Source organism: Taudactylus pleione, unplaced genomic scaffold, assembly GCF_031769625.1.
Source record: "Taudactylus pleione unplaced genomic scaffold, aTauple2 ptg000040l, whole genome shotgun sequence".
NCBI lineage: Eukaryota > Metazoa > Chordata > Amphibia > Anura > Myobatrachidae > Taudactylus > Taudactylus pleione.
The window spans coordinates 32802198-32828795 of record NW_028284442.1 but is presented as its reverse complement, the minus strand read 5'-3'; the positions used below and the strand labels follow the sequence as shown (position 1 = coordinate 32828795).

General features: G+C 44.5%; 1 protein-coding gene across 2 annotated transcripts; it reads right to left on the bottom strand.

Annotated features, from left to right (window-relative positions):
* Window positions 1-286: 286 nt before the first annotated feature.
* Window positions 287-20972, bottom strand: ABHD11 (abhydrolase domain containing 11). Of its 2 annotated transcripts, none has more exons than XM_088454200.1 (6): window positions 20777-20972; window positions 11928-12063; window positions 9144-9317; window positions 6279-6449; window positions 2875-3056; window positions 287-863 (listed from the first exon to the last, which is right to left on the bottom strand). In XM_088454200.1, the coding sequence occupies exons 1-6, from the start codon at window positions 20893-20895 to the stop codon at window positions 725-727; spliced, it is 921 nt and encodes a 306-aa protein (XP_088310326.1). In that variant the 5' UTR covers window positions 20896-20972; the 3' UTR covers window positions 287-724. The 2 variants fall into 2 exon arrangements, with proteins under 2 accessions (XP_088310326.1, XP_088310330.1); XM_088454204.1 differs by lacking the exon at window positions 20777-20972 and adding an exon at window positions 20301-20619.
* Window positions 20973-26598: the final 5626 nt, after the last annotated feature.

The window sequence follows — 26598 nt, the reverse complement described above, 5'->3', positions numbered from 1 at the left end:
GTGGCTTTATTAGTACCTCAGTCATTTTGATGTAATCACCTGTCCTCAACCATGGAAACCTAAACTGTTGTGAAACCTTCAGGACCGGGTTTGAGAACATCTTCAGAGGGCATGAAAAATCATAAACTATAGTAGTCATCTGGAGAGCATTCTCTGCCCATATAATAAAGTGCACAGTTCCTGAATAGCAGTCAGACACAGCCCTAACATCAGGATAACAGGAGCATGACTGTGCAGGACAGACTACTCTGGAAGGACAGATGGACACAGTTGTAGATATGCTGCATTGCTTTTATTACTTAAATACCACTTGTCCTTAACACAGATTACAAATAAAATATGAGATAAAAGAAATACATTAGATGTATAGTCATAATAGATCAGTCCCAACAGACTACTCCCAATACATTTATATATTCTGGAACTTAATAATAATTTAAAAAATAAATTGCCCACTTATAGTAGTATTTTTGTCCAACTTTGTTTATCACCTATTGCCAGGATATTATTATTAAATAAGAACATTTTATTGGCGACAATTGAAAAGTGATAATAATACATCCGAAGTTGTGTCAACCAGTCTAAAATATAAATACCCCATCCTGTAAACATTGCAATACATATAAATAGTATAAAGTCTTTCCAGCTTCCGTGACGGCAGAGCACAGATAGCATAACACTGCTCCTCATGGGCGGGCTCTATGCCGGATACGGGGGACTCGTGTTATGTTGTCTCTATAAAGTTGCAGATGGCGCTGAGGAAATCCCGTGTCTGCTCCGCATGCACCCAGTGCCCAGCATCGTGAATGTACTCCACGCTTGAAGCTGGGAAGAGCCGTTCTATGTCAGGATAATTTTCTGAACTATTAACACAAAAATGATCATAAATAGCTTGACTTAAATCTGTATTACTTTAAAACATTTTTACAGATTACACATTGAGCATGTAAATGACAGAGCCACTGCATGATTTGTAGACATACTGTATATAGTCACAGTGTAACTTGCGTGTTATCGTACTAAACAGCCTCTGGAACTGGGTGTACACAGGTACTAGTGGGCTGTAAAGGGGGCATTCTCACGGGACAGGCATGGACCCCTGCAAAAGGGTGTGTGGCCTCGTCACAAAGGGGGTGTTTCATGAGCAAAGGGGGCATTGGTCTTGCTGCACGCCCCCGTCTTTCAGTGTCCCAGCCAAGCAGAGAGAGCCGGGAGGCAGAGTTGCCTAGCCGGGGTTTGCAGCCTAACCGGCCCATCTGGCATTTGCCAGAAGTGCCAGATGGGCAGTCCGGCCCTGTCACGGGATGTAGTCAGCACTAAGCAGATTGGACGCAAAGTATAACTATGCCTATTTTCAGATGTAGGGTTTGCACCTGGATGTGGTTTGTGAAAGTGTGCAGGTGTATGGACTTTGGAGACTGTTGATCACAGACATCGTGGGGTTGATGTATCAAGCAGTGTGATGAGTGGACCAATGTAGAAGTTCCATATAGCAACCAATCAGCTTTGAAGTAGAATCTATCATGTACACTCTATGATAGGTGGAAGCTGGTTGGTTGCTGGTCCACATCTCCACTCTTTTCACTGCTTGATACATTTCCCCCCATGAGCCTTATAGTGTGACTTGATTCCCGGAAAGACACCTATTGAAAGAGCGACCAGAACAATAAGCAAACTGGGATGCCTGTGGCTCCTGCACTGGATTAGATCTAGCCAATGGTTTTAAATGGATATTCCATCTGGTTACAATAAAGCCGACTAAATAATGGTTAATGACAAGCTCATTAATTACAGCCAAGGTTGGGCCCTTGGGGGAGATGTAAGAAGAGGCGGTAAGTGCCAAACACGCCATAACCAGCGCTATTTGTCACTTACGTTAAACATTGGTATGTATGAAAGCAGATAACCTAGAGGAAAATACTTTTTTTTAGTTGGTATAACCATACTACTGTATGGCGACGGAAAATCATTCAGATGTTATTAAAAAACGATAAGCGTACTTTTGTGGCTTATAATATTTTCACATATCTGCAGGATTACCCTGCTGGCCTGGCTGCATGTAAGATCTCTCGCATGCGCACTGGGACCATCCAGGAGGTTAGACACAGCGCATCACACATGCTGGGGGCCAGGATGATAATACATCTCTGCATTACTGCTTCCTGTTCAATGGAGTATAATTATCTATAGATCTGACTCGGGCTTGGCCACATTTCCTTCCTTTCCATCTTTCCACAATGTTATAGTTAAACTCAACAAAATAAAAAGTAACACTGTATAACATGCACTTTATGGGGAGCAATCAGGCTGCAGTGGATAAAGCCCCTGCACTCTAATGCTGGGTACACACTGGCTGATCAATTGATTGGACATTATATCGTGTGTCTGTCGGCCAGTGTGTACCAGCGATAGGTCTGAACGATGTTGTTCACAGACCTATCACGTCATCTGTGCTGCACAGTCGATGGCAGATATATCTGCTCTTCGTGCGGTGTGAGCGGGTGGTCAGTCGACAGCCCATACACTTGCAGCGGAGGCCGCGGGGAGGAGGTCGCGGCCTCACGGGCGCAGGGAAGCGCCCTGAGCTTTTTTTTTCTTTATTATTTAACCCTTTCATAACTATTACACTCAGAAGACTGCACAGATCTGTGAAGCGCTTCTGGTAAACTTGCTGCTGACAGGCAGGTCTATTGTTTTCAGTCCAAATACCACTGAATACACACACACACACACACACACACGGTTGTATACACCATTGACAGACACGTTTCGCTGAAATACAATTCTTAGTAAATCACTCGTGTCCATGTGATGCCCAACGTGTTTAATACGGGGCCAGACACGATTCTTACTAAATATACTCCTAATAATCACCTGATGTATGGAGAATTTGCCCCTCCCAGAAACAGGGCAGGCCCAGGATAAGTAGTATGAAACTCGGGAAAGTCTAGCAGATCAGGCAGATGATTGGTGATAGCCTCTAGATTCACTCTCCACTTAAAATGTTCGTTCTCTTGCACCAAGTTAGTCAGCAGAAACTGTCGTATTGATGGTTCCTGCATATAAACCAAAAGAATGCAAACTAATAAACAAAAGCCTGAATATTCATATCAAGAAATGCCTTTGTAAGTTACTCATGATATCACCTTGCAAACAATAGAAAGAACTAGAGCAACAGAAATATACTTTTACTAGACAAAATGCAACATTTCACAAGAACAACGTTACTTTATAAAACTTGCAGTGTTCCTACAGTGCTCCTAGTGATCTCTTATCAAACTGAGGAAACTGCACCAAGATTATCATGCCTCCTCTATGAACAGAGCACTAGGCTTTTTGAAACTAAATTAAATGTCACATTAAAAGTCTATTGAAGCTTGATCCATTTTCTGCAAAGCTACAGAATTTAAACAGTACAACATATACATCAACAAAACATAAACCTTGGAAAACCGCATGCAAAGTAATCCTGGGAACTATCACAAAATGCTGATGCTTGTGAATGTGTATGTTATGTAAAATGTGTATTGTACTTTAAGCTAATGTCATGCAGATGCATCGTATCACTTCAATGTACATACAGTCAGGTCCATATATATTGGGACATTGACAGAATTTTCATATTTTGGCCTCTATTCACCACCACAATGGCTTTGAAATTAAACAAACAAGATGTGCTTTAACTGCAGACTTTCAGATTTAATTTGAGGGTGATTACATCCAAATCAGGTGAACGGTGTAGGAATTACAACGGTTTCTATATATGCCTCCCACTTTTTAAGGGGCCAAAAGTAATGGGACTATCAACTCAAAAGCTATTTCATGGACAGATGTGGGCTATTCCCTCGTTATTTCATTATCAATTAAGCAGGTAAAAGGTCTGGAGTTGATTCTAGGTGTGACATTTGCATTTGGAATCAGTTGCTGTCGACTCTCAATATGAGATCCAAAGAGCTGTCACTATCAGTGAAGCAAGCCATCATTAGGCTGAGAAATCAAAACAAACCCATCAGAGATAGCAAAAACATTAGGTGTGGCCAAATCAACTGTTTAGAACATTCTTAAAAAGAAAGAACGCACTGGAGAGCTCAGCAACACCAAAAGATCCGGAAGACCACGGAAAACAACTGTGGTGGATGAGAGAAGAATTATTTCCCTGGCGAAGAAAAACCCCTTCACAACAGTTGTCCAAATCAAGAACACTCTCCAGGAGGTAGGTGTATATGTGTCAAAGTCAACAATCAAGAGAAGACTTCACAAGAGTGAATATAGAGGGTTCACCACAAGATGCAAACCATTGGTGAGCCACAAAAACAGGAAGACCAGATTAGAGTTTGCCAAACAACATCTAAAAAAGCCATTACAGTTCTGGAACAACATCCTATGGACAGATGAGACAAAGATCAACTTGTACCAGAGTGATAGGAAGAGAAGAGTATGGAGAAGGAAAGGAACTGCTCATGATGCAAAACATACCACCTCATCAGTGAAGCATGGTGGTGGTAGTGTCATGGCGTGGGCATGTATGGCTGCCAATGGAACTGGTTCCCTTGTATTTATTGATGATGTGACTGCTGACAAAAGCAGCAGAATGAATTCTGAAGTGTTTTGGGCAATATTATATGCTCATATTCAGTCAAATGCTTCAGAACTCATTGGACGGCGCTTCACAGTGCAGATGGACAATGACCCGAAGCATACTGCAAAAGCAACCCAAGAGTTTTTTAAGGCTAAAAAGTGGAATATTATGCAATGGCCAAGTCAATCCCCTGACCTGAATCCGATTGAGCATGCATTTCACTTGATGAAGACAAAACTGAAGGGAAAATGCCCCAAGAACAAGCAGGAACTGAAGACATTTACAGTAGAGGCCTGGCAGAGCATCACCAGGGATGAAACCCAGCGTCTGGTGAGGTCTATGCGTTCCAGACTTCAGGCTGTAATTGCCAGCAAAGAATTTGCAACAAAATATTAAAAAGTGAAAGTTAGATTTAGGATTGTTTAGTTTGTCCCATTACTTTTGGCCCCTTAAAAAGTGGGAGGCACATATAGAAACCGTTGTAATTCCTACACCGTTCACCTGATTTGGATGTAATTACCCTCAAATTAAATCTGAAAGTCTGCAGTTAAAGCACATCTTGTTTGTTTAATTTCAAAGCCATTGTGGTGGTGAATAGAGGCCAAAATATGAAAATTCTGTCAATGTCCCAATATTTATGCACCTGACTGTATTACAGTTGGGATTCTCCATGATCTTTTTAATGTATTTCAGTATGCTTAGGCATACCAAGTGGCTTGGGCATACTGAAACCTGTAGTACACCACAGGAAAATAATTTTATATACACACACACACACACACACACACACACATTTTTATTATATACACGAGGCCTGTCTAAAAAGTTTGGTGAATGGTCGGATATATCTGTATGCAAAGCTTGCAACAAGGTTGCTCATGCGCGCTGACATGTCTGGACCTGCCCCCAGTCGGGGTTTGCCCGAGACCGCCACCACACTACCATTGCATTCATTTTAACAAAGTGTCCTGAGCAGTGTGCGTCGAACAGCAAACCCCGACTGGGGGCAGGTCCAGACATGTCCATGCATGTCAGTGCGCATGAGCGACCTTGTTGCAAGCGTTGCACACAGATATATCATACCATTCACCAAACTCACACACACACAAACCCACACCTGCAGCCCAGGTGTGTGTGTATGTGGAAATAGTGCTGTCAACATAACGGGAATACAATTTTTTTCCACACTGGAATTCCCTAGGGAATACTACCAGACTCCCTGCTCAAGTGCCCCAGCTCTGGCTGGCATGGAATTGCAGTCTTACCCAATTCACTAGAAAGTGGGCGGGATATGGGAGGGCTGCTTACTCTTCCAGGGGTCCAGGAGACTCCATGAAAATTCAGAAATCTCCCGGCCGTTCCAGGAGAATAGTTAAGTATGCTTTACTGTACTCGGCTATGCCAGGCTGCCCCCTCTCTCCCATTTTCTGACTCTACACATTGAGCGAGGTGCAATGCACAAATACATATGTATACCATTTTACTGCCCAGCATGAAGATTCAAATGTGCCATACCATGCCCCTGCGTGTGCCCTACCATCCTCTACATGTACCCTACCATCCTCCACCTGTGCTCATCCATCCCCATATACCCTAACATCCTACACATGTGCCCCTCAGGCATGCCCTACCATCTTCTACATGTACCCTACCATATCCCCCACTTGTGCCCTACCATGCAGAAGGCACAACACTGTACCTGCACTGTGGCACTGAGCTGCTCCTCTGCCAACCTTCTGGCTGCTGATCTTGGCATGTTCCCTTCCAATTGTACACGTTGCATAGCTTTGATATATTGTGGGAACCCAGATTGTGGGACTGTTGGAGAAGGACTAATGTCCACAGATACCAAGCGCTCCACCAGCTGAGGCTGAGATACAGAGAGGAATATTTACAAAGGTTAGATTTGTATATAACACTATGATACAGAGTAAAAATATCTGTTACTGATTAATTGCCAGGAATCATAAAGTCTGTTACATACATCTGTGCTCCTAGATTAGATAGCAAGATCTCACATGCTGTATGGATCTGTTCTTAATACAGTTCTGACTGCTCATTTACTAACAAGTCATTTTATCATTGCAGGCAACCCATCATACACACAGTATAGTATATAACAATATTATTAAGAGTTTAAACCACATAATGGCAATAATGCCCGGGAGAAATGCATTACATCTGCATATTGGGCACTTACAATACAAATAGACTAATGAGCCTAACATACAACACTTCTAAAGAGCCAATGGTATAAACTGGTATATCAATGATAATTAACATCTAAAATATAAAAAGGCAAAAAGTCAATGAAAACAATGGATTGTGACAAAGCACAGAACTCTAATATATACAGTTTCTGTACATAATTTACTAACTGGAGTGCCCTAATGTAACTATGTGCTACATATCTCATTTTCCAATTCAAACCTTAATGATTGCTTACTTTCAAGAGGCAACTCTGGGGCTAATTCAGCAGTGCACTGATGAAAGCAGATTCCCGATTATTGGGAATCTACGCATGCGCAGGACCCATTCTGCAAATTGCAAAGCTGCCTGCGTTCAATTGGATTCAAGTCTGGGCTCTAGCTGGGCCACTCAAGGACATTCACAGAGTTGTCCTGAAGCCACTCCTTTGATATGTGCTTAGGGTTGTTGTCCTGCTGAAAGATGAACAGTCGCCCCCGGCTGAGGTCGAGAGCGCTCTGGAGCAGGTTTTCATCCAGAATGTGTCGCTTTACATTGCTGCATTCATCTTTCCCTCTATCCTGACTAGTCTCCATGATGCTGCCACCACCCTGCTTCACTGTAGAGATGATATTGGCCTGGTGATGAGCGATGCCTGGTTTGCTCCAAACATAACGCTTGGCATTCACACCAAAGAATTCAATCTTTGTCTCATCAGACCAGAGAGTCCTTCAGGTGCATTTTGGCAAACTCCAGGCGTACTGCCATGTGCTTTTTACTAAGGAGTGGCTTCCGTCTGGCCACTCTAATATACAGGCCTGATGGGTGGATTGCTGCAGAGATGGTTGTCCTTCTGGAAGGTTCTCCTATCTCCACAGAGGAATGCTATTGCATCGGGTTCTTGGTCACTTCCCTGACTAGGGCCCTTCTCCCCCGATCGCTCAGTTTAGACGACTGGCCAACTCTAGGAAGAGTCCTGGTGGTTCCGAACTTCATTTACGGATGATGGAGGCCACTGTGCTCATTGGGACCTTCGAAGCAGCAGATATTTTTCTTTAAATGTGGAAGAAACCTTCCAAATTCCCAAACCCGGGTGGGTAGATGAATGAAAATAACTTCTCAATGTTCAGACAGTCAGCCTAAAGGAATTTGCCACTTTGTCCTCTTCTCTCACCAGCGTTTATACCTCTTGTTCCTCAAATTATAAGAAAGGGGAACAAAGACGGGTCGCAGATAGTGTAATACAGTTTATTATATAAGACAAATTTCCTGATTTTAAAACAAAACAATTGTGATTCAGCGTACCAAAAGACCAGGTGTATACAAACACCATCAAGCGTTTAGTATAACTTTGAACAGGATACCTCCTTCACCAGATTTGTGCCATGAGACAATCCTGTCTCGGAGGTCTACAGAAAATTCTTTGATCTTCATGCTTGGTTTGTACTCTGACATGCACTGTCAAGTGTAGGACCTTATATAGACAGGTGTATGCCTTTCAAAATCATGTCCAATCAACTGAATTTACCACAGGTGGACTCCAATTAAGCTGTAGGAACATCTCAAGGAAACAGAATGCACCGGAGCTAAATTTTGAGCTTCATGGCATAGGCTGTGAATACTTATGTACATGTGATTTCTTAGTGTTTTTTTTTAATTTAATTTGCAAAATCTCAAAAAAAAAACAAAAACTTTTTACACGTCGTCATTATGGGGTATTGTGTGTAGAATTTTGAGGACAAAAATTAATTTATTCCATTTTGGAATAAGGCTGTAACATAACAAAATGTGGAAAAAGTGAAGCGTTGTGAATACTTTCCGGATGCACTGTATATGTATCATCTGCTCTGATTACAAAGATAGCTGGTAAAGCTTTTATTCACTTACATGTTGATTGATTTGTTCCAAGAAAAAATATTTTTGTATAAGTATTTAATATTTCATATATATTTTGTGTAATAAACTTGTTTTAAATAGAATACACCATCTTGGATACTTTTTTTTTAAAATTGTTTTCAGTATATACCCCATGGGAACCAAATGGAAAAGATAGAGATGATCACATAATGTTCCATGCCTGAAAAATACTGCTACCTTGTAGTAAGGGGGTTCATACCCCTGAAAAGCTCTGTAGTATGTATTCTCATTTTTGTTTTGTGGTTGATACACTAGGTTATGTATCTGTTCTATTTCATATACACCAGCGAATTACATGTGACGGAAAGGTCTAAAGGGGAGTGCTCCATTTTATATCATTCTTCACTCATATTAATTTTTTTTACTGGCTAACGCACAAACCAATCTCCTTCTTTTGTTTTATATACCTGCTCTCAATGTCTATATAGTTACAAGAAGAACGTTTGCCTCTTTAGCTTACTTGTTGAAGAGCCAAGGTCATGGCAGTCTTTCCACCCATGCTGTGACCAATTAAGACACAGCTAGGAATCTTTAGTTGTTGCAGTAGCCGGCACACATCAGCGCTCATCTCAGTGTATGTGATAACGTCACAATGAGGACTGCTCCCATGGTTACGGGCATCTAACGTCAAAACCTGCATAAAATAAAGTGGACATCACACCAGTATCAATGCCATTGTTAGTTTGACACCAACAACATTTGCTTATGGACTCACGTACAGAGTTTGATTTATGCACACAGTAGCGTTCCCGCTAGGCTGTTTTAGCGGGGCACGGCGCCCTGCCCTCCTTCTGGAGGGCAAAAAGCACCCTGCCCTCCAGAAGGAGGGCAAAAAGCACCCTGCCCTCACAGCCTGCGGGTGCCGTCTTCACGCAGTGTCCCGCGGGTCACCGCCGGAGAATAGACACCGGGCGAATGCGCCCGGTGTCTATTCTCCCTATCTGCAGTGCTTGGGGGCTGCCCGGCGTGTCCGTAAGTGCCGGGCACACCCCCAAGTATGACGAGAAGGGGACGTGTCTTATAGACACACCCCCTTTTCATGGCCACACCCCCTTTTCAGACGCCTTTGGCGAGCGCACAAATTTGCCCTCTCTAGCTCCGGCGCCCTGCCTGCCACCGGAGCTAGGGTGAACACCACACACATGATACTTATTATTAAGAGAAGAATTGGTTATATTTATTTATGGTCGATAAGCCCTTTCCCTAGCAAAAGCCAAAGAACCTATTTGTCGTCTCACTCTGGGCAGGTGGAGGCCTATTTAAGGAGTATAGCGACTATACAGATGTGTCTTCATACAACTATCCTCAATACGCCACGTGGCACGAGTGAGCTGCCAAGTTCCGTGCAGCTCTACTAGCATCGGGTGTTTTTTGCGTCTTTTGTGCCAAAAATGTGCCTTAGTCACAATGTGATGTACTAGGACGCACCAGCAGACTGTGATGATGAATTTGATATGCGACACTTATATCTGTGTGCGACTGAGTCTGTAAACGAAGCACAACGAAACCTGGTGTGGAAAAAAGTTGTGGCCGCCGTAATGTAGAACTCTGTATATAGATTCAGAGACGCACCTCACACAGATATATTAATGCAAAAAAACCGCCCGTCATTAGCAGAGTAGCTCGGGGCCTGGCACGCAGAGAGGGTAAGTATCCAATGATTCATGTGGACACATTTGTACATGTACCGCTATAATCCTCTTAACTCAACAGAGATTTGAGGCATATAAAAAAAACACATTCTACACAAAGCTAAAGATACAGTCAATCAGCTAATATTAAAATTGTACTTACTATGGATGTGCTATTCGTCAGGACCACTACTGCAAAATGTACAGTGCATTTACATTTTTTATAAATGTACTTTACAATTTTTTATGTTAAATGACTGAAGACCTTGTAAAGCTAAATTAAGGTTGTATACTTAAAGAGTATCCCAAACTATTTTATATTCTTAGAACACAAAGGTTGATTCTTAAGCCATATTATAGCGAAGGGCCACTTTTATTTTGCAGGACCAGTCAGTCTGGAACCGCAGTGGTGGCCGCAGGTAGGAGCAGGAGAGACCCATTCCTTGCATACAGTGCACCATTACCTCTAACATCACAGCCAAACCAGGGCAGGAGATTCACGGCTTCATATAAACCTTACACAGCATTTCCGCCTTCCGTCTAGATCTATTATCTGCTATTTTTAATTAACCTGATGGCTGCAGAGCATTCCCTCCATCAGTTTCTGGTCAGGTTGCTGCAGAGTGTCCCTCCCTTCATTTTATCTCAGGTCGGAGAATATTCTACATTTAGCAATGGATGAGAAACAGAAGGGAGGGGAACTAAGAGCTATTGGGGAAAGCAACGACTGGTACAGAAATACACAACGGAAAAATAAAATAATTTTTTTTTTTTATCAAAATAAAAAGAATTAAGCAAAAAATTAATTTTAATAAAAAAAAATATTTTCTTTTTCCCTTGTGTATTTCTGTACCAGTCGTTGCTTTCCCCAATAATGCTTAGTTCCCCTCCCTTCTGTTTGTCATATCTAATGTATACTGAGCAGCTCATATTTACACTTAGAGCACAGAACACATATACCCCTTTTCACTGGCAGCAAACAGAGGGTCTGATTCTGAGTTATACGCTGCTGTGACGGCTTTAGAGACTATATGCTAATGGTAGTATTGTCGTATACTAAACAAAATGTCCGTAAATAACACTCATAATCGTTGCTGATACGTAAATCATAACACAATAAAACAAAACAATGCATTTTCCCTGTAGTGTGTGATGATTGTTGTATTCACTCTAGTAGCATTTCATGAACAGTAGTGTTTACTTGCTACTACTATGCACGTTACCATTGTCACAATAGTGCTTTGCTGTGACGTGTCAACTCTGTTCAATGTATCATATTATGAAGGGTGTTTCTATGGTGCCTGGTCTTTGGATAAAGCAGTGTTTCCTAAATTGGGTATCATGGAACTCTGGGGTACAGCGTGGCACTTGCATGGTTACCATAGGATGATGGTCTAGGGCCAAATAAAATTATTCATGGTCAATATAATAGGCAAAACCAGTGCTGGAAGCTTCCAATCATAAAAGATGTGGACATATAGAAATGCACACCTTGTTCACCAGCACATAACTGTACGTAAGGGTGACAAGTAAGCACCATTTTTTCTGAATTTCTCAATAACAAAAGTTTGGCCCAGGGGTGCCCACGGCAGACCAGCATGTTGAGAACATACCTTTCTACCTGTCCTGCGAACCAAGGCTCTGGCGATGGACTGGAAGTTTGACTTGCTCCCAAACAATCCATGAAGTAAGACCAGGGGAGGCTCGGGTGTCCGTCCTTCATAGAGGTCATAGGACAGGGCCACTATTCTGTAGATAACAAAGTATCACTACTTGAGATGGCTAAACATACTCCAGTATAATACAGGCATCACTTATGATCCATACAAGGATTTTCCAGTTTAGATTCCCTTATCATAGAGTTTTTTTATTGGAAGGAGAAGATCTCAAAAATCACTGTAATATAAATTTGAGGGCTGAAATTTATTTAAAAACATTTAGATTATATTTCCTCATAATTTTAAATTGAATCTGTAAAACAACTCGATCAAGAAGTTAAAAATAATGCAAAGGATTGGACTATAAATTGGTAACAAATGTGTAATTCCCACACCAAGGGGTCAAGCCTATCAAGTGCGAATTGCCTTTGCAACGGCGTTACAACGCCGGCAACGGCGCACCCTTCGCGGCCCGCTCTGAGCCCCTACGGGGCTGCAAATAAAATTCAGCTAATCCAGGCTGCCGTAAAGTGCCGACATTGCCGCGATGACTTGCGCCGGTGAGATCATCGTGGCTAATAGGATTGACCCCCAAATGTGATTAATACAGTCCCAGCCTCAAATATTGACAGCATCCAAAATGTTTACCAAAGTGTCGCCATATGGAACAAAGAAAAGGACAACACCAAAAACAGATATAATAAGTGGGGAGTAGAAATGGAAGAAAAGACAGATGAGGAAGGAGGGATGACAGACATGAAGGTGAGCAGATCAGGAACAATATGTTCCAAATCCTGGAGGCAGAAGTGCAAAGAGAAGAGGTAATCCGTGTGGCAGTGGATGTGGCATTGTGGGTAGGAGGCAGTGTAATGGGGCAAGAAGTGGCTGAGGGGTTTGTAGGTCAGAATGAGGAGTTTGTACTTGATTCTGTAGGAGACAGAGAGCTAGTGTGAGATGATGTTATACCTATTACAACAGTATTATATGTGCACCACTAGAATGAATGAAATAATAGTTAACTGGTAATATATTTGCATACGCATGCATTAGTATTAGGGGATTGACCCACAGAAGCCTGAGATGAGAGTCACTGAAATAGAATCAGGCAGCTATCCCAAGATTTAATTTAGGTAATTCTCTGATCAAAGTAAGAACCTCATTTTTTTTGTAAATACTGAAGCCCATACACTACATTACTTTGACCTCTTTATATGGGGTTCTACACTACAATTTTGAGAAAGTTTGGAACACTTTCATATACTTGTGGCTTTCCAAAGTGATTTGTCATCTTCCCTTCTCACCAGGATTGCCGATAACCTGCTCATGCATAGTACATCCATTGCTGGAATGTACTTATCAGACTGGCGGACGGCATGCCGCCGGTCTGAATCCCGACACGGGACTTAAGATAGGCATCAGCATTTTGACTCCTATCTTAAACCCGACACCGGAATCCAGAAGGACGGCAGCCTGAACGAGGTAGGTCCGGGGCACCCTTAGCGTTAGCCGCGGGAGGATGGGGGGGGGGGGAGAGTGTTACGTATAGGCAGCGTAGCTGAGTTAGGCACCCCTAGAGGGGAGGGTTAGCTATAAGGGGGGAGGGTTATTTTTAGGCACGAAGGGGGTAGGGTTAGGTTTACGCACTAACGGGGAGGGTTAGGCTACAAGGGAGGATTAGGTAGAGAAGGCGGCAGGGTAAGTATACTTACCCGACCCGTCGGGATACCAACCATCGGGATGCCGCTGTCTGTATTTTGACAGGAGACATCCTGACAGCCAGCATTACATTCAGATTCCCCATTGCTCTAGGGCTGCAAAGCCAGGGTCTTCTGCGTAGGGATGGCCATCGGCCATTGATGCTTAACAACCATAAATGGTTTACCACAGATTGTTGATGGCTTTCCTCCATCAATGGAGGCTGGCAATGTTCATTTATTTCGTCCTCCTGTGCAGGTTGCATGGAGCTTAGTTCCACCAGCGATGTGATAAATGAAGCCCCGCCCCCTTCCTGAGTCCCGCCTACAGCTGCTGCACTGATGGTCATTGATGGTATAAAAAAAGTCACAATGGACCAAATTAAGAGGTGTACGTAGTGTCGATGCTGCACGCTAGTGGACAATATTTTCAGTCTGCGCATGTGTCTGAGTCAAACTGCGCATATGACCTGATGGTTACCATGGGGAGCCGTAGAATGAATTTAGACACAAAAAGGCAATTTCGGTGGTAATGGGGGTGGCTATCCAGATGCGGACATGTCGTGGTCAGCAGCTGGGTTTTAAGAGGCAGCTGCACTGACCCTGGCAGCTCAGCAGCAGATTGATGCTGTAACCAGTGGACATCTCTGCACAAGGCGCAGTGTCAAAAAACGTTGCGGCTGCAAAAGCATGCACCTCTGAATCAAGACCAATGTGTCCTTCTGCTTCTATAGTGAAGGAGGGAGATAGACTAAAGCAAAGTTACAGTTTAAATATAAATATGTATGACAAAAATAAAATGTGTTTAATTGTTAGTGGTTTGAATATTATGGACATGGACTGCTGCTACAGGAGGTGACGATGTAACACTTATATCCTGGTATAACAGGAAGCAGAGCTACAGCCAAGGAAACGGGTTAAACTAATAAATTTTTCTTCCTGCTAAAACGCTGCTCAATTTAACTTAAATTGTGTACTAAATTTACCAGGAGTGTGAATGGACAATAGGACTCCTCTCATTGCCTCCCCGTCTACCACCTTCTGTGTCACACCTGTTTGTCTGCTCTTCCATCTACCCTCTTGTGCTTCTCCCTACTTTCATCTACTTCATACTCCCCTCTTGGTTTCCCCTCTCTTTGAGAAAGCCCCCACTGTTTCCAGGGGCGGAACACGTCAGAGAGATCCCCAGCTATTATCTGTTGGCCAAGACGTCCATTTGCCTACACCCCGATCATCCAGGACGCTGGTGTGCCGATCATGTGGCGACCGCTGTTGACACATTGCTGTGAGACATTGTCCCAGCGGATTGAAGGCTGATGCTATTTCACACATCCAAGCCACCCGCTGCCGGGTCACGGCAAGGCGCTTCCAGGACACACAGTATACCTGCGGGGTGAGCATCACTATAGACCAGGGCCGGACTGACCATCGGGCACTTCTGGCAAATACCAGAATGGCCGATGGCTGCGTGGGCCGGTCTGTCTGTCTACATGGATACAGTACTATTGAAATTTTCTCTCCCAAAATGGCTGCCGCCTCATAGGAGACAATCGTAGCACATTGAAATTTAAGAGGTCTTCATTTGCCATGTTCTGCTGCCGGACGCTAGAGGACCAGCTGTACCTCTAGTAACAGGGAGCAGCTAGTTCGGCAAAAGCCCGGGGAAGACCTGCATGCTGCCTCCCCTACCATTCAGGTGTTTTTTTTTTTCATTACGTGTGTGTCTACTGAGGGAGGCACTACGGTGGGGGATTACTACTAGGGGAGGGGGGACGACAACTACTAGGGGCACAAGGGGAGGGGACTACTACTAGGGGCACTGCAAAGGGGGGCATTGCATCGGGGGATCACTACTGGGGGCTCTATATAAAGGGCAATACTGGGGGTACAGCATGGGGGGGGGGGACTACCACTGGGGGGCCTGCATTGGGGGACCACTACTGGGGGCTCTATATAAAGGGCAATACTGGGGGTACTGCGTAAGGGGGGGACTATGACTGGGGCCACTAAAGGATACTGCATAAGGTGTACCACTACTGGGAGCACTGCAGGGGGGTTACCACTACTGGGGGCACTGCATAGGGGGCACTATATAAGGGGCTTGCTACTGGGGGCACAAGGAGCACTGCACAGGGGGGACCACTACTGGGGGCACTGCATAGTGGGGACCACTACTGGGGGCAATGAATAGGGAGGACCACTACAGGGGGTGCTGTATAAGGGGTACTGCATAGGAGGGACCACTACTGGGGGGCGCTGCATAGGGAGGGACTACTACTCTAGCGTTCCCGCTAGGCTGTTTCAGCGGGGCGCCCTGCCCTCCTTCTGGAGGGCAAAAAGCACCCTGCCCTCCAGAAGGAGGGCAAAAAGCGCCCTGCCCTCACAGCCTGCGGGTGCCGTCTCCACCCGCGTGTCCCAGTGTCCCGCGGGTGGGGAAATATGCGGTGACCCAGTCACCGCCGGAGAATAGACACCGGGCGCACGCGCCCGGCATCTATTCTCCCTGTTGGCAGCGCATGGGGGTTGCCCGGCGTGTCCGTAAGTGCCGGGCATGCTCCCAAGAGTGACGAAAAGGGGACGTCTTATAGACACGCCCCCTTTTCAATGGCCTCGCACTCTTATCGGGCGCGCGCAAGGCAGTGTCCTCTTTAGCTACGGCACCCTGTCTGCCGCCGGAGCTTGAGTGAACACTATACTGGGGGCACTATATAAGGGGCACTGCTGGTAGACTGCATAAGGGGGACCACTCCTGGGGCACTGCACTGCACAGGGGGTGGGGGTGGGGGGGGACAACTACTGGGGGCACAGTATAAGGGGGATCACTACTGGGGGCCTGCATAAGGGTGACCACTACTGGGGGCATTGCATACTGGGGGTACTGTATAACAGGCACTACTGGGGGGGGACTGCATTAAGGTGCATATGAAATGGAAAGGACTGTTCCCAGAGTGACGAGAAAGGGGTATGTGTAATGATTATGGCTTTTTCCATGAGACCACGGCCCCTTAATTTGTTTGGGCACGCGCAATAATATGCTTGCTCTCCAGCTCCATTATGCAACCTGTTCCCCTCTCCCCATGTCTGTACATGTTCTGCTCTCCCGTGTACTCTCCCCTCCCACCTGTGCCCCCTGTTCCCCTCTCCCCATGTCTGTACCCCTTCTGCTCTCCTGTGTACTCTGCCTTCCCACCTCTGTGACTCCTGTTCCCTTTCCCCATGTCTGTACCCCTTCTGCTCTCCCGTGTACTCTGCCCTCCCACCTCTGTGTCTCCTGTTCCCCTCTCCCCATGTCTGTACCCTTCTGCTCTCCCGTGTACTCTGCCCTCCCACCTCTGTGTCTCCTGTTCCCCTCTCCCCATGTCTGTACCCCTTCTGCTCTCCTGTGTACTCTGCCCTCCCACCTCTGTGTCTCCTGTTCCCCTCTCCCCATATCTGTACCCCTTCTGCTGTCCCGTGTACTCTGCCCTCCCACCTCTGTGACTCCTGTTCCGTCTCCCCATGTCTGTACCCCTTCTGCTCTCCCATGTACTCTGCCCTCCCACCTGTGCCCCCTAGTCCTCTCTCCCCATGTCTGTACCCCTTCTGCTGTCCTGTGCTTTTTTATGCGCTACACGCAGTGAGGCATAAATTGTCATAGGACCTAGACACTATGGAGTAGGACCCCATTTTTTTTTAAGTGAGGGGTCCCTGGGACCCACACTTTTTTCATTTAGCGCGATCACTGGGTGTAAGGGCCATTACTGTATGTAACTTGAATGAGGGGCACTACTCTGCAGTGTAATGTAACAAAGGGACACTATGGTATGGAATAATTTGAATTGGGGGATACTATTGTGTGCTCACGCCCGTTCCCAGCGAACACGCTGTTTTTTTTTATGCGCGCCTACGGACGGATTTTTTTGTGACGGGGGACACCAATGCTCTTTATGTCTACAGGGCATCAAAATGTGTAGTAAGAGCTCTGCTTTGGTGGCACAGACGTGTCCTCCTCTGCTCAGCACCCCTGCCCTAAAACATTCCTACAGTGATCACCATCTAATCCTCTACAACTGCTAAACTAGGCCTTGGTCAGTTGAGAAAATGCCTTTCCTTTACTTTGTGCGTGACATATACCAATGTAGCGCCAGCTTTACCTAACAGAACTCACCAAATACCAAATGTTTAAATATGGCACATGTATGAATTCCCTGCAGGATGTGCTCTTTTGTGTGTATTTTAATACAGAGAATGATGTACACTTTTATGTTCTAATATTAATTATACGCGTAAGCGCATAGACTAAGATGTGGGAGGAGTCAGGATTAGTAAGGGGAGGAGTCTATGCCAGGAGCCAGATTGCTGACACTGAGGTGGGGCTGTGTGCTTTAAAATGCCAGGGCCTATTTTTAGTCCCAGTCCAGCCCTGCTATAGACTCTGTCACACTCCAGGCCATTTCTGATTTTCACCCTCACGGGACTACAACCTTATAGAATATTCTGAAGAGGGTAATTGTCTGGCTAATTTGCTTGATCAATATAAGTATATGTAGTATATACTACACGCAGGACTTTCACATTATCATCTGCGGAATACATCAAGCCATTTAACCTGGAATTTACATCAGTACTAAGGAGTTGAGAGATCTTTAATTCAATCTACATATTGACATTATGTCTTATATTGTTTCACCTATTTCAACTGATTGATGAATGATAATTAGAGGCATTATGATGTCTTAAGTCCAAAAATGTGGTTTTTTAAAATTTATTATACATGTATTATCATTTAATTAAATTTGTACTTGTGCATTTTTTGATCGCCCTGACAATTTGTATTTAATTCTATCTGTGGTTTGTCTGCCATCTCACATACTGTGTTTATTTTTCAGTAGCGCAGAGATATATTGTCTTTTTTGTGCTTGATTATAGAATGAGTTTTCACAGGCTCTTTTAAGTCTTTGCAAAGGGAATTATACGTCAATTTTATTTGATAGTAACACATTCAAATTAAACTGATAAGTGCAGGAGCTTTTGGATTATTTTCTGTTTATAATGGATTATATGCCTTTTCCTGAACAAAGCAATTTAAGGCTTGATTCATTACAGATCAGCGTAAGCTTTGCAGTGCACGTGCGTGAGTTAGCATTGCGATCGCTCCGAGATCACACATGCAGAAATAAAGCCATCGCAGATGGAGTGACAGGATGTCAGCGTTTGTGGCCTGGTGATGTGCTAGTGGTCAAAGAAACGCAGAAGTGTCATTCCGTTTAAACGCCGTTGCATGGGCGTGCATAAATTAGCCTCTAGGCATATGTGTACTCACTGCATGCGACGAGGTTAGCAATATTTAAGGTCATACCTGTTGTAATTGTGTATGAGGTGCCGATGTTACTCGATGTTCCTGATGTATACGCAGGATTTTGCAAGATATTACGGATGTGCGAAAGCGGTAGTGGGCCTGGATTCATTACGGATCGCAACTGCAACGGTGTGCGCAGATCGGCCGATGGTGCATGTTACGCACCATCACTGGCTTTGGGCGTCTCTGTATTAGCTTTGCAATTGCAGTCATTAGTATATTTTGGCAGCAGACCTGCTGTATACGTAATCCCAGCTGTGATGGCAATAGTGATCTGTAGTGATCAGGCCCTTAGAATGGACTGTCCTGAACACAGCAATTTAGCAAAAGTGTCCAGGTGAATATTTTCACACAAGACAAAATCTACCCACATTTTAATCGTCTTTATTTGTATGCTTTAGGAGGAGACCAATTAGGTCATTTTTAGAGAATTTATCTTCTTCTCTTTTTTCTTCTTAATAATGCTTTTGGCTTTTCAAATTGACATAATAAAAGTTATATTTTAGATGACATTATATTCCCTAAGAGTGCCGCCCAAATTAAGGGTCTTTGTTGTGCTTATTTGAATAGTTTCTAACTAAACCCAGGGAGCACCACCAACACACCTAATTACCTGAAAGAAATTCTCCTTCTTCTTATACTATGGGCTAAATGTAATAGACTGTGAGCCAGCACCGCTGTGGGAATACATGCGAGTATGCCCGTATTTTAAAGCAGCAAGCAAGTTAAAGCCTTTAACATGCTTGCTGCTTTAAAAATACGGGCATACTCGCATGTATTCCCACAGCGGAGCCGGCTCGCAGTGTATTACATTTAGCGCTATATATAAATTGTTGGTTCACACTTAAATCAATATATTAAAGCCTGGTGCAGGATCATCACATTTCCTTAGCTGCATCTAAAGCTTGTCTACAAGAGGCCACTCCTGAGGACAAAGAAAATGCCATAAGGATGGACATTGGGTCAATTTAAATGTTTTGTTTTTCCATTCAATGATGGGATTGCGATAAAGGCTAACCATCACATGTTTCCTGCCAGTGCTCACCCAAAATGTAATGATGTTAATTTAGGTTGGGTACGGGATGCTGGCAGGCGGGATCCCGGCAGTCAGAAACCTGACAGGGTTAACATACAGACTCTTGTTGGTCGGTGTGTTAACTCTCCCCCTCTCCCTACCATACCCCTAACCATCTTTAATGTCTAACCCTAACCTCCCCCTCCCCGCACCCTAAACCTAACCCCCCTAGTGCCTAGCTCTAACCCCTAAACCTACCCCCCCCCAACCCAGTTACTTACCGTCGGGATTCTGTCACCGGTAATGTTAGTGTCGGCATCCCGACCGCCAGCTGTGAACTACCAGAAGCAGTGTCTGCAGCACATTACCTTTCCACATGCCAAACTACTACAGTCGACTTTGCGTATGTACCAAATAACTATTGATGGATAAATCAATGATGGCTACCTTGCATTGGCAGATTGCTGCCACTACTCAATGGTCATCCCTAACATGCTGCCAACTGATTTAGGACCATTGATCTTTATTTATAGACGACCACAACCAGTGACAGATCCATAGATTTGCTGCCTACACAGCAATCATCTGCCTGGGCACCAAGAAATAAATGACACATTACAGCCACAGCACAGCTATGGTGACCACAACAAAATGGCAGATGACTGTCTGGTCAGTGTCCCTATCTGACCTACATACGTAAAGCAGGGAGTAATCATCACGCAAAGGGGGATCAACCATTACGTCACTACGTACTCACCCCCCATGGTTTTTACGGTGTGTCAAAAACGAAGGACTCGTTGTAACGCCGAGGGCAACCTTCACCAGCATGCCCCAACATCCCCCCGCATGTGCACTAGAGAACGCCGACAACAGCATTCCACCCGAGATGGTAGCGGCCGGGTTACACTTTATACTGGGAGGTTCATCGCGGAACTCCTGTGGTGATCAGAGGAGTCACGGGGCGGGGCTGTTAGTCACATGACCGTGCCAGTGATTGCATCAGTCAGCCATGTTTACCGCTGGCATAACTGTGGGCAACAGCAGTGTGGAAGGAGACATGTTTGCAGGGTCTACATGTATCGGTTACTGTATGACCGGGATCAGCACTAGGTTCAGCAGAGGGCTGCTCTTTAGCTCAGAATTAGGGGTTAATTGTGTTGTGCCACATACAATTAACATACTGGATATTTCTGCATAATGTGGCAAGTGAGGATGATTTTTCCTCATTTATTTATTTACTGGTGAAAAACACACTTCTATACTGCCAGCAAGAAGTTCCTACATCATGTGCAAGTGCGGCCGGTGGGCCATGTATGTGCAAGCATTTGCTACTGGAGAGGGATCCTAGGGTATATTTACTAATGCTTCTAAAAAAAGAAAAATGGTGTTGCCCATAGCAACTAATCAGATTCTAGTTTTGTATCAATTCTTTATTGCATCCTGGAAAATGGTAGACGTAGTGTCGTATCCAATTAGACGTGACAAAGTGAAAACTTAACGTAAGTAAACTTTTTGTACACCTTGGGGCTTTTGGTGCAATATTTTCAGGTCTTTTGTCTACGTGCGCTCCCGTTTTTCGCACTATTCTATTACAAAAGACGCGATGTGGCATTCACACTAAAACGGTCGGTGGTGTAACCTGCGAAAAGTACAGCAGATTTTGGGGAAATCAGTCTGTACCCCATAAAAAGGCTAGACCTAGGAAATCACTTTAGAAGTGTATTAGTTGACCTAATAAAAGTATTTTGGATTTTTAAATTGTGTCGAATGGCTGTTATATGCATTTTTGTGTAATAGTGGACAAATGATAGAAAAATGATAAGGGCAACAGCACCATTTTTTATTTTTAGAAGCATAAGTAAATCTACCCCATGATGTGAGCTGACATTGCTAAACGCTGAGATGCAGGGCTTGGTAAATAGGGTCAGCCTTCTGATACCTAAAACAATTTTATTTTTTTTTTACAATATTTTTATTGAACAAATAATATGCACAGCATTTCTTATGGTGCATACACACGGTACAATCTGTACCACCAACGACTTGAAAGATATCTTTCAGTGAAGTCATCCTGCCACATCTCTGAACAGGCAACGTTGATAATATCGTCCAAGTTGGCCTGCATGCATATACGATAAAAGCTATCTTTATCGTCCATGTGGGAACGCACATCGTTGGCCGTTGGCAGTGTGGTGACTGCAAAAAAGTGACCGATTACGATATCCTTTATGAAAGTCGTACCATGTGTATGCACCATTAGTATGTCTATGACCTGACATAGGGAAGACATGCAATCCAATTAATTACAAACATCCCACGTAACAATTGGCATTATATGGTGACACATCATGGAATATAACATACTAATCATTTGAAACTTGCATGCAAAATCTGGAGTATGACATAAAATGTATCTAATTCTAATAATAGGATCCTAAATAATGAAATCCACATTTAAAATGGTGGAGATCCCTTTTCAAGTATCTCCATATTATACCAAGTAGATAAGCTCACCACTCTCCGCATATGCTCCTTAGTCAGTGCTGGTAAAGTAATAACATATGGGAGCCATATCTCAAAAAAAAAGTGCTCTAGCTCAGTGATTCCCAAACTTTTTTGAATCACGGCGCCTTAGAGTATCAGCATTGTTTTCACTGTACCCCTAAGTTTAAGTTTGTTATTGAGAAATTCAGATTAAAATCTAGTAAAGTGAAATAAATAGTGCTTACCTGTCATCCTTAGGGTCAGTTATGTGGTGGTGGACAGGTTTGCGATTCTGTGTGTTCACATATTTACATTACATTGACCATAAATAATTTGATCTGGTGCTGGCCCACCAACTTGAGGCACCCCTGCAAGTGTCCCAAGGCACCCCAGGGTGGAAAGGCACACAGTTTGGGAACCACTGCTCTAGCTTCTACTTCAAAAGAACATTCAATCCAGTCCATCTGATACAGATACATTAGACGTGGTAACATAAGTGTTAAAAGGATAGGGGTGTGTTTTGACCCATTGTGAGAGGATCGTTTCTTTAGTTACCGCTGCTATTCTTGCTAACAATAAACGAGCTCCTTTAGGTGTTCTCAAGGGGGTTAAAGGTGAGTAATAATTCCATAAAGCCCATGGTAGCGCTCTTTGGGCCTGATTCAGAGGTAAACGCTATATGTAATTTGCACGCAGACTGAGCGATTGTCTGCCATTGCCCATGCATCGCTTTGCGTGAAGGCAGCTGTGCGATTCCGCAGCGATTTCTGTGCGAGACCGCAGACCACGGAGACCCATTGCAGATTGATTGACGGGAAGTGACCATTTGGGGGTGTTGACTGGGGGTGGTTAAGGAAACGCAGGTGTGCCTGGGAGTTTGAACGCCGCGTGCATAAATTAGCCACTGCAAGTGCATACACAGCCCTGCGTGGCAGAAGAGCTCACTAGGCTGCAGCAGGTCAGACCTGTCGCAAGTGTAAAATGGCCGCCGATGTACTTCGATGTTACCTATATTTATGCGTGCATACAAGTGCGAAGGCAGCAGTGGGCGTCTTTATGCTCGGGTGATCTTTGCTAAGCGTGGGAAAGCACGGCTGCATACGCATTAGCGTCCACCTCTAAATCAGGCCCTTTAAGTATAGATAAGGGCAGGACAGAGGAACATTTATCATCAATAAACTGGTATATCAGACCAAAGCCATGGAGATGACAAGATCCAAATATCGTAGCTGAATCACCACATCAGGATTAGAAAGTATTGGGAAAAAGAAAGATTGAGTATAAGAGAGTCCAAGTCATTTTCTTAATATGCGCCAGGCAGAGCAAGGAGTGTTCAAAAGAGGATTAGTTTAATATTAAGAGTAAGATGATGAGGAGGTGTATGTAATAAGCTGACTAAATTACAATCAGGGCTGAATACTTGATCAAGTGCCAAATGAACAAAATTACTGCCTCCTCCTATCCAATCCAGGGCGTACCTATAAATGGCTGCAGAGTGTAGTCCTGAGCACGTGGGAGATTAACCCCACCAAGAAGCAATGGTTGTAATTTAATCAAAGAAATTCTAGGACGTTTGCCAGCCCAATTGAATTTAGATAATGCTCCATCTATAGTTTTAATATCTCTTATTGTGAGGATGAAATGAAGCATCTGGAGCAAATAGAGGAGTCTAGGGAAGGAAACCATTTTATACAAAGGACACCTTCCTAAATAGGAAATTGGTAGATGTTTCCATTTTTCAAAATCATGCAGTATCTGTTGAATAAAGAAAGTAATATTGGGCGAATATAAATTATTTAATGTACTTGGGATCCGCAGACCCATGTCAAGTGTCACTGAGTCCAGCGAAACGGGAATAAGGTTCCCCACCCCTGTCTGGCTTCAGGATACAGCACCAAAGCATCAGTTTTATTGAAATTAATTAAGAAACCTGAAATAGTGTCAAAATCTTCCAATATTTTTAGTAATGGGGGAAGAGCTATCCGTGGTTCACTAGATATAACAGGAGGTCATCTGCAAATGTAGATACCTTGGCCGTGTGATTCCCTAATATAATATCCTTCCACAAATCTTTTTTAACAAAAGTGCGTATTAAAGGCATATCCAAAGCAAGATTAAAAAGTAACGGAGAGAGAGGACATCCCTAACGTGTCCCCCGTGACAAATGGAAAGAGGGGGAATTAAGGCCATAAATTGTTAAATAAGCTGTCGGCTGTGTGTAGATATGAATGAATTCAGGGTCAAAATGTTGAAGGTGTAAAACACGTAAAATATGTGACCAGGAAACGCGATCAAAAGCCTTAGCGTCACAACTAACTATAATAGCTTCCCGATTATTGATTTGCTTAGTATGGATTATAGCAGTTATTAGCATGCGTATATTGTGCACAGAGGCCAAATCGGGAGGTTGGCACCCCCACCATCGTAGCTGTGCGGCGGTGCCGGACACCGGAGTATCTGAATGAATGCTGCATGCATGCGCGTGGCATCCTTTCAGTGCCGGGAGAGGGCTGGGGGAAGCCAAGCTAGTGACGAGTGCTGGGCTCGCCCCCAGCCTGACGTTAGACGGGAGGAATGCCATGGGGGCACGCCTCAAAATAATGTCACTTAGGGTGTGTGGCTTATGGTATTTAGGCCACACCCCCATTTTCGCAGCCGCTTGTGACTAGTAGGCGGCTTCCACAACTCTTGCACAGGGCACTCCGAACCATGGAGCCTGCCCTACCATCTGGGCAAGGGGATTTAGAAATAAATACTAACCAAAGATCAATACGGGAGGAGGTGTGGTGTGGGTGTGAATAGAAAGTATATTCACGTGAATATGTTGGTATATCCATGGATCACATAACTGCAAGGAATCAATCAATAAATTTAGAGGAGAGGTAGCAGCTCCCCAGTACCCACCTATGCCTCCCAACATGACCCTCTCCAGGAGGACACAGGACCTCATTCAGAGCCGATCGCACAGAGCGTGCGGTCGGTCTGAATGAGGGGAGGACGTCTTGAATTTTGAAGACGTCCTCCTTTGTGGTGGTAAGGCTGTGGGTTAACACCCACAGCCTTACGACCGCCTAAGGTGATGGTCGCGATGGTCAAGACCATCGCGACAATCGGGGCTTACGACGAGACCCTAGGGTAGGGTCTCCCTTGTCGTAAGCCCCGGAGAGCTTTCAGCTCTGTCTGAGCCGGAAGCTCTCCACTGACATCACTAGTGATGTCAGTGGGGCCGCCCCCAAACGGTAGGCGTTCCCATGGGAACGCCCCCGTTTGGGCTGCCACCCCCCCCGGCCCGCCTTCCAAACGGGGCGAGCTGTCAATCAACATCGACAGCTCGCCCCCTTTGGATCGAGACCCGCTACGACCGGCGCTCTCGGTCGTAGCAGGTCTCACGCATGCGCCGTCGTGTGCATGCTCTGTGGGGGGCCATCGACCCGGTCCGAGCGCATCGGCGCTAACGACCGGGTCTGAATGACCCCCACAATGCTCTAGTCCTGGACTTCCCTGGTAAGAGGTGGGGCTGCAGCGCAGTTCAAAATTCAAATAGGGGAGCCACACCAACTGTCATTTCACACGCTGCCAAACATCACTGGCTGGGACTCACTGGCAGTTGGTATGACTCCCCTATTTGAATTTTGGACTGTACTGCAGCCCCACCCCTGGAGCCGCCACCAATCATAAATTACCAGGGAAGTCCTGGACCAGAGCATTGTGTCCCTCCTGGAGAGGGTCATGTTGGGAGGTATGCCCACCTGATATAGTAAATCGGTCCAATCCCTGAGATAACATACAATATTTTGATGAAAAGAAATCTACCCTAAGGATCCGTTAGTGTATATTTAATACTATATGGAAGGTGTTTACGAAAAGAGAACCAAAATCCCTCTACGTTTAGAGGTGAAAGAAGCAGCCCTATAGTCACCAATCCAAGTGTCCCTCAGAGTGTTTGGATCTTTTGAATTCCAGTGGGTCTCCTGTAGGAAAGGCACATCCAGTTTTAAACCTTTTTAAATGTTTTGAAACTTTACATCTCTTAATAAGTACACTCCCGAGGTCTTACAGAGGGTACGTTCACTCCCTGCAGGAATACTGGTCACA

Bases quoted from the DNA above. Each gene is read 5' to 3' on its own strand.
- ABHD11 (XM_088454200.1), bottom strand. From the start codon at position 20,895: ATGCTGTTGTCGGCGTTCTCTAGTGCACATGCGGGGGGATGTTGGGGC. The intron at 12,064-20,776 runs GTGAGTACGTAG...TGTTATCTACAG, and splicing joins CACCGTAAAAACCATGGGGG to AATAGTGGCCCTGTCCTATG. The intron at 6,450-9,143 runs GTAAGCTAAAGA...TCTGTATCTCAG, and splicing joins TGACCTTGGCTCTTCAACAA to CCTCAGCTGGTGGAGCGCTT.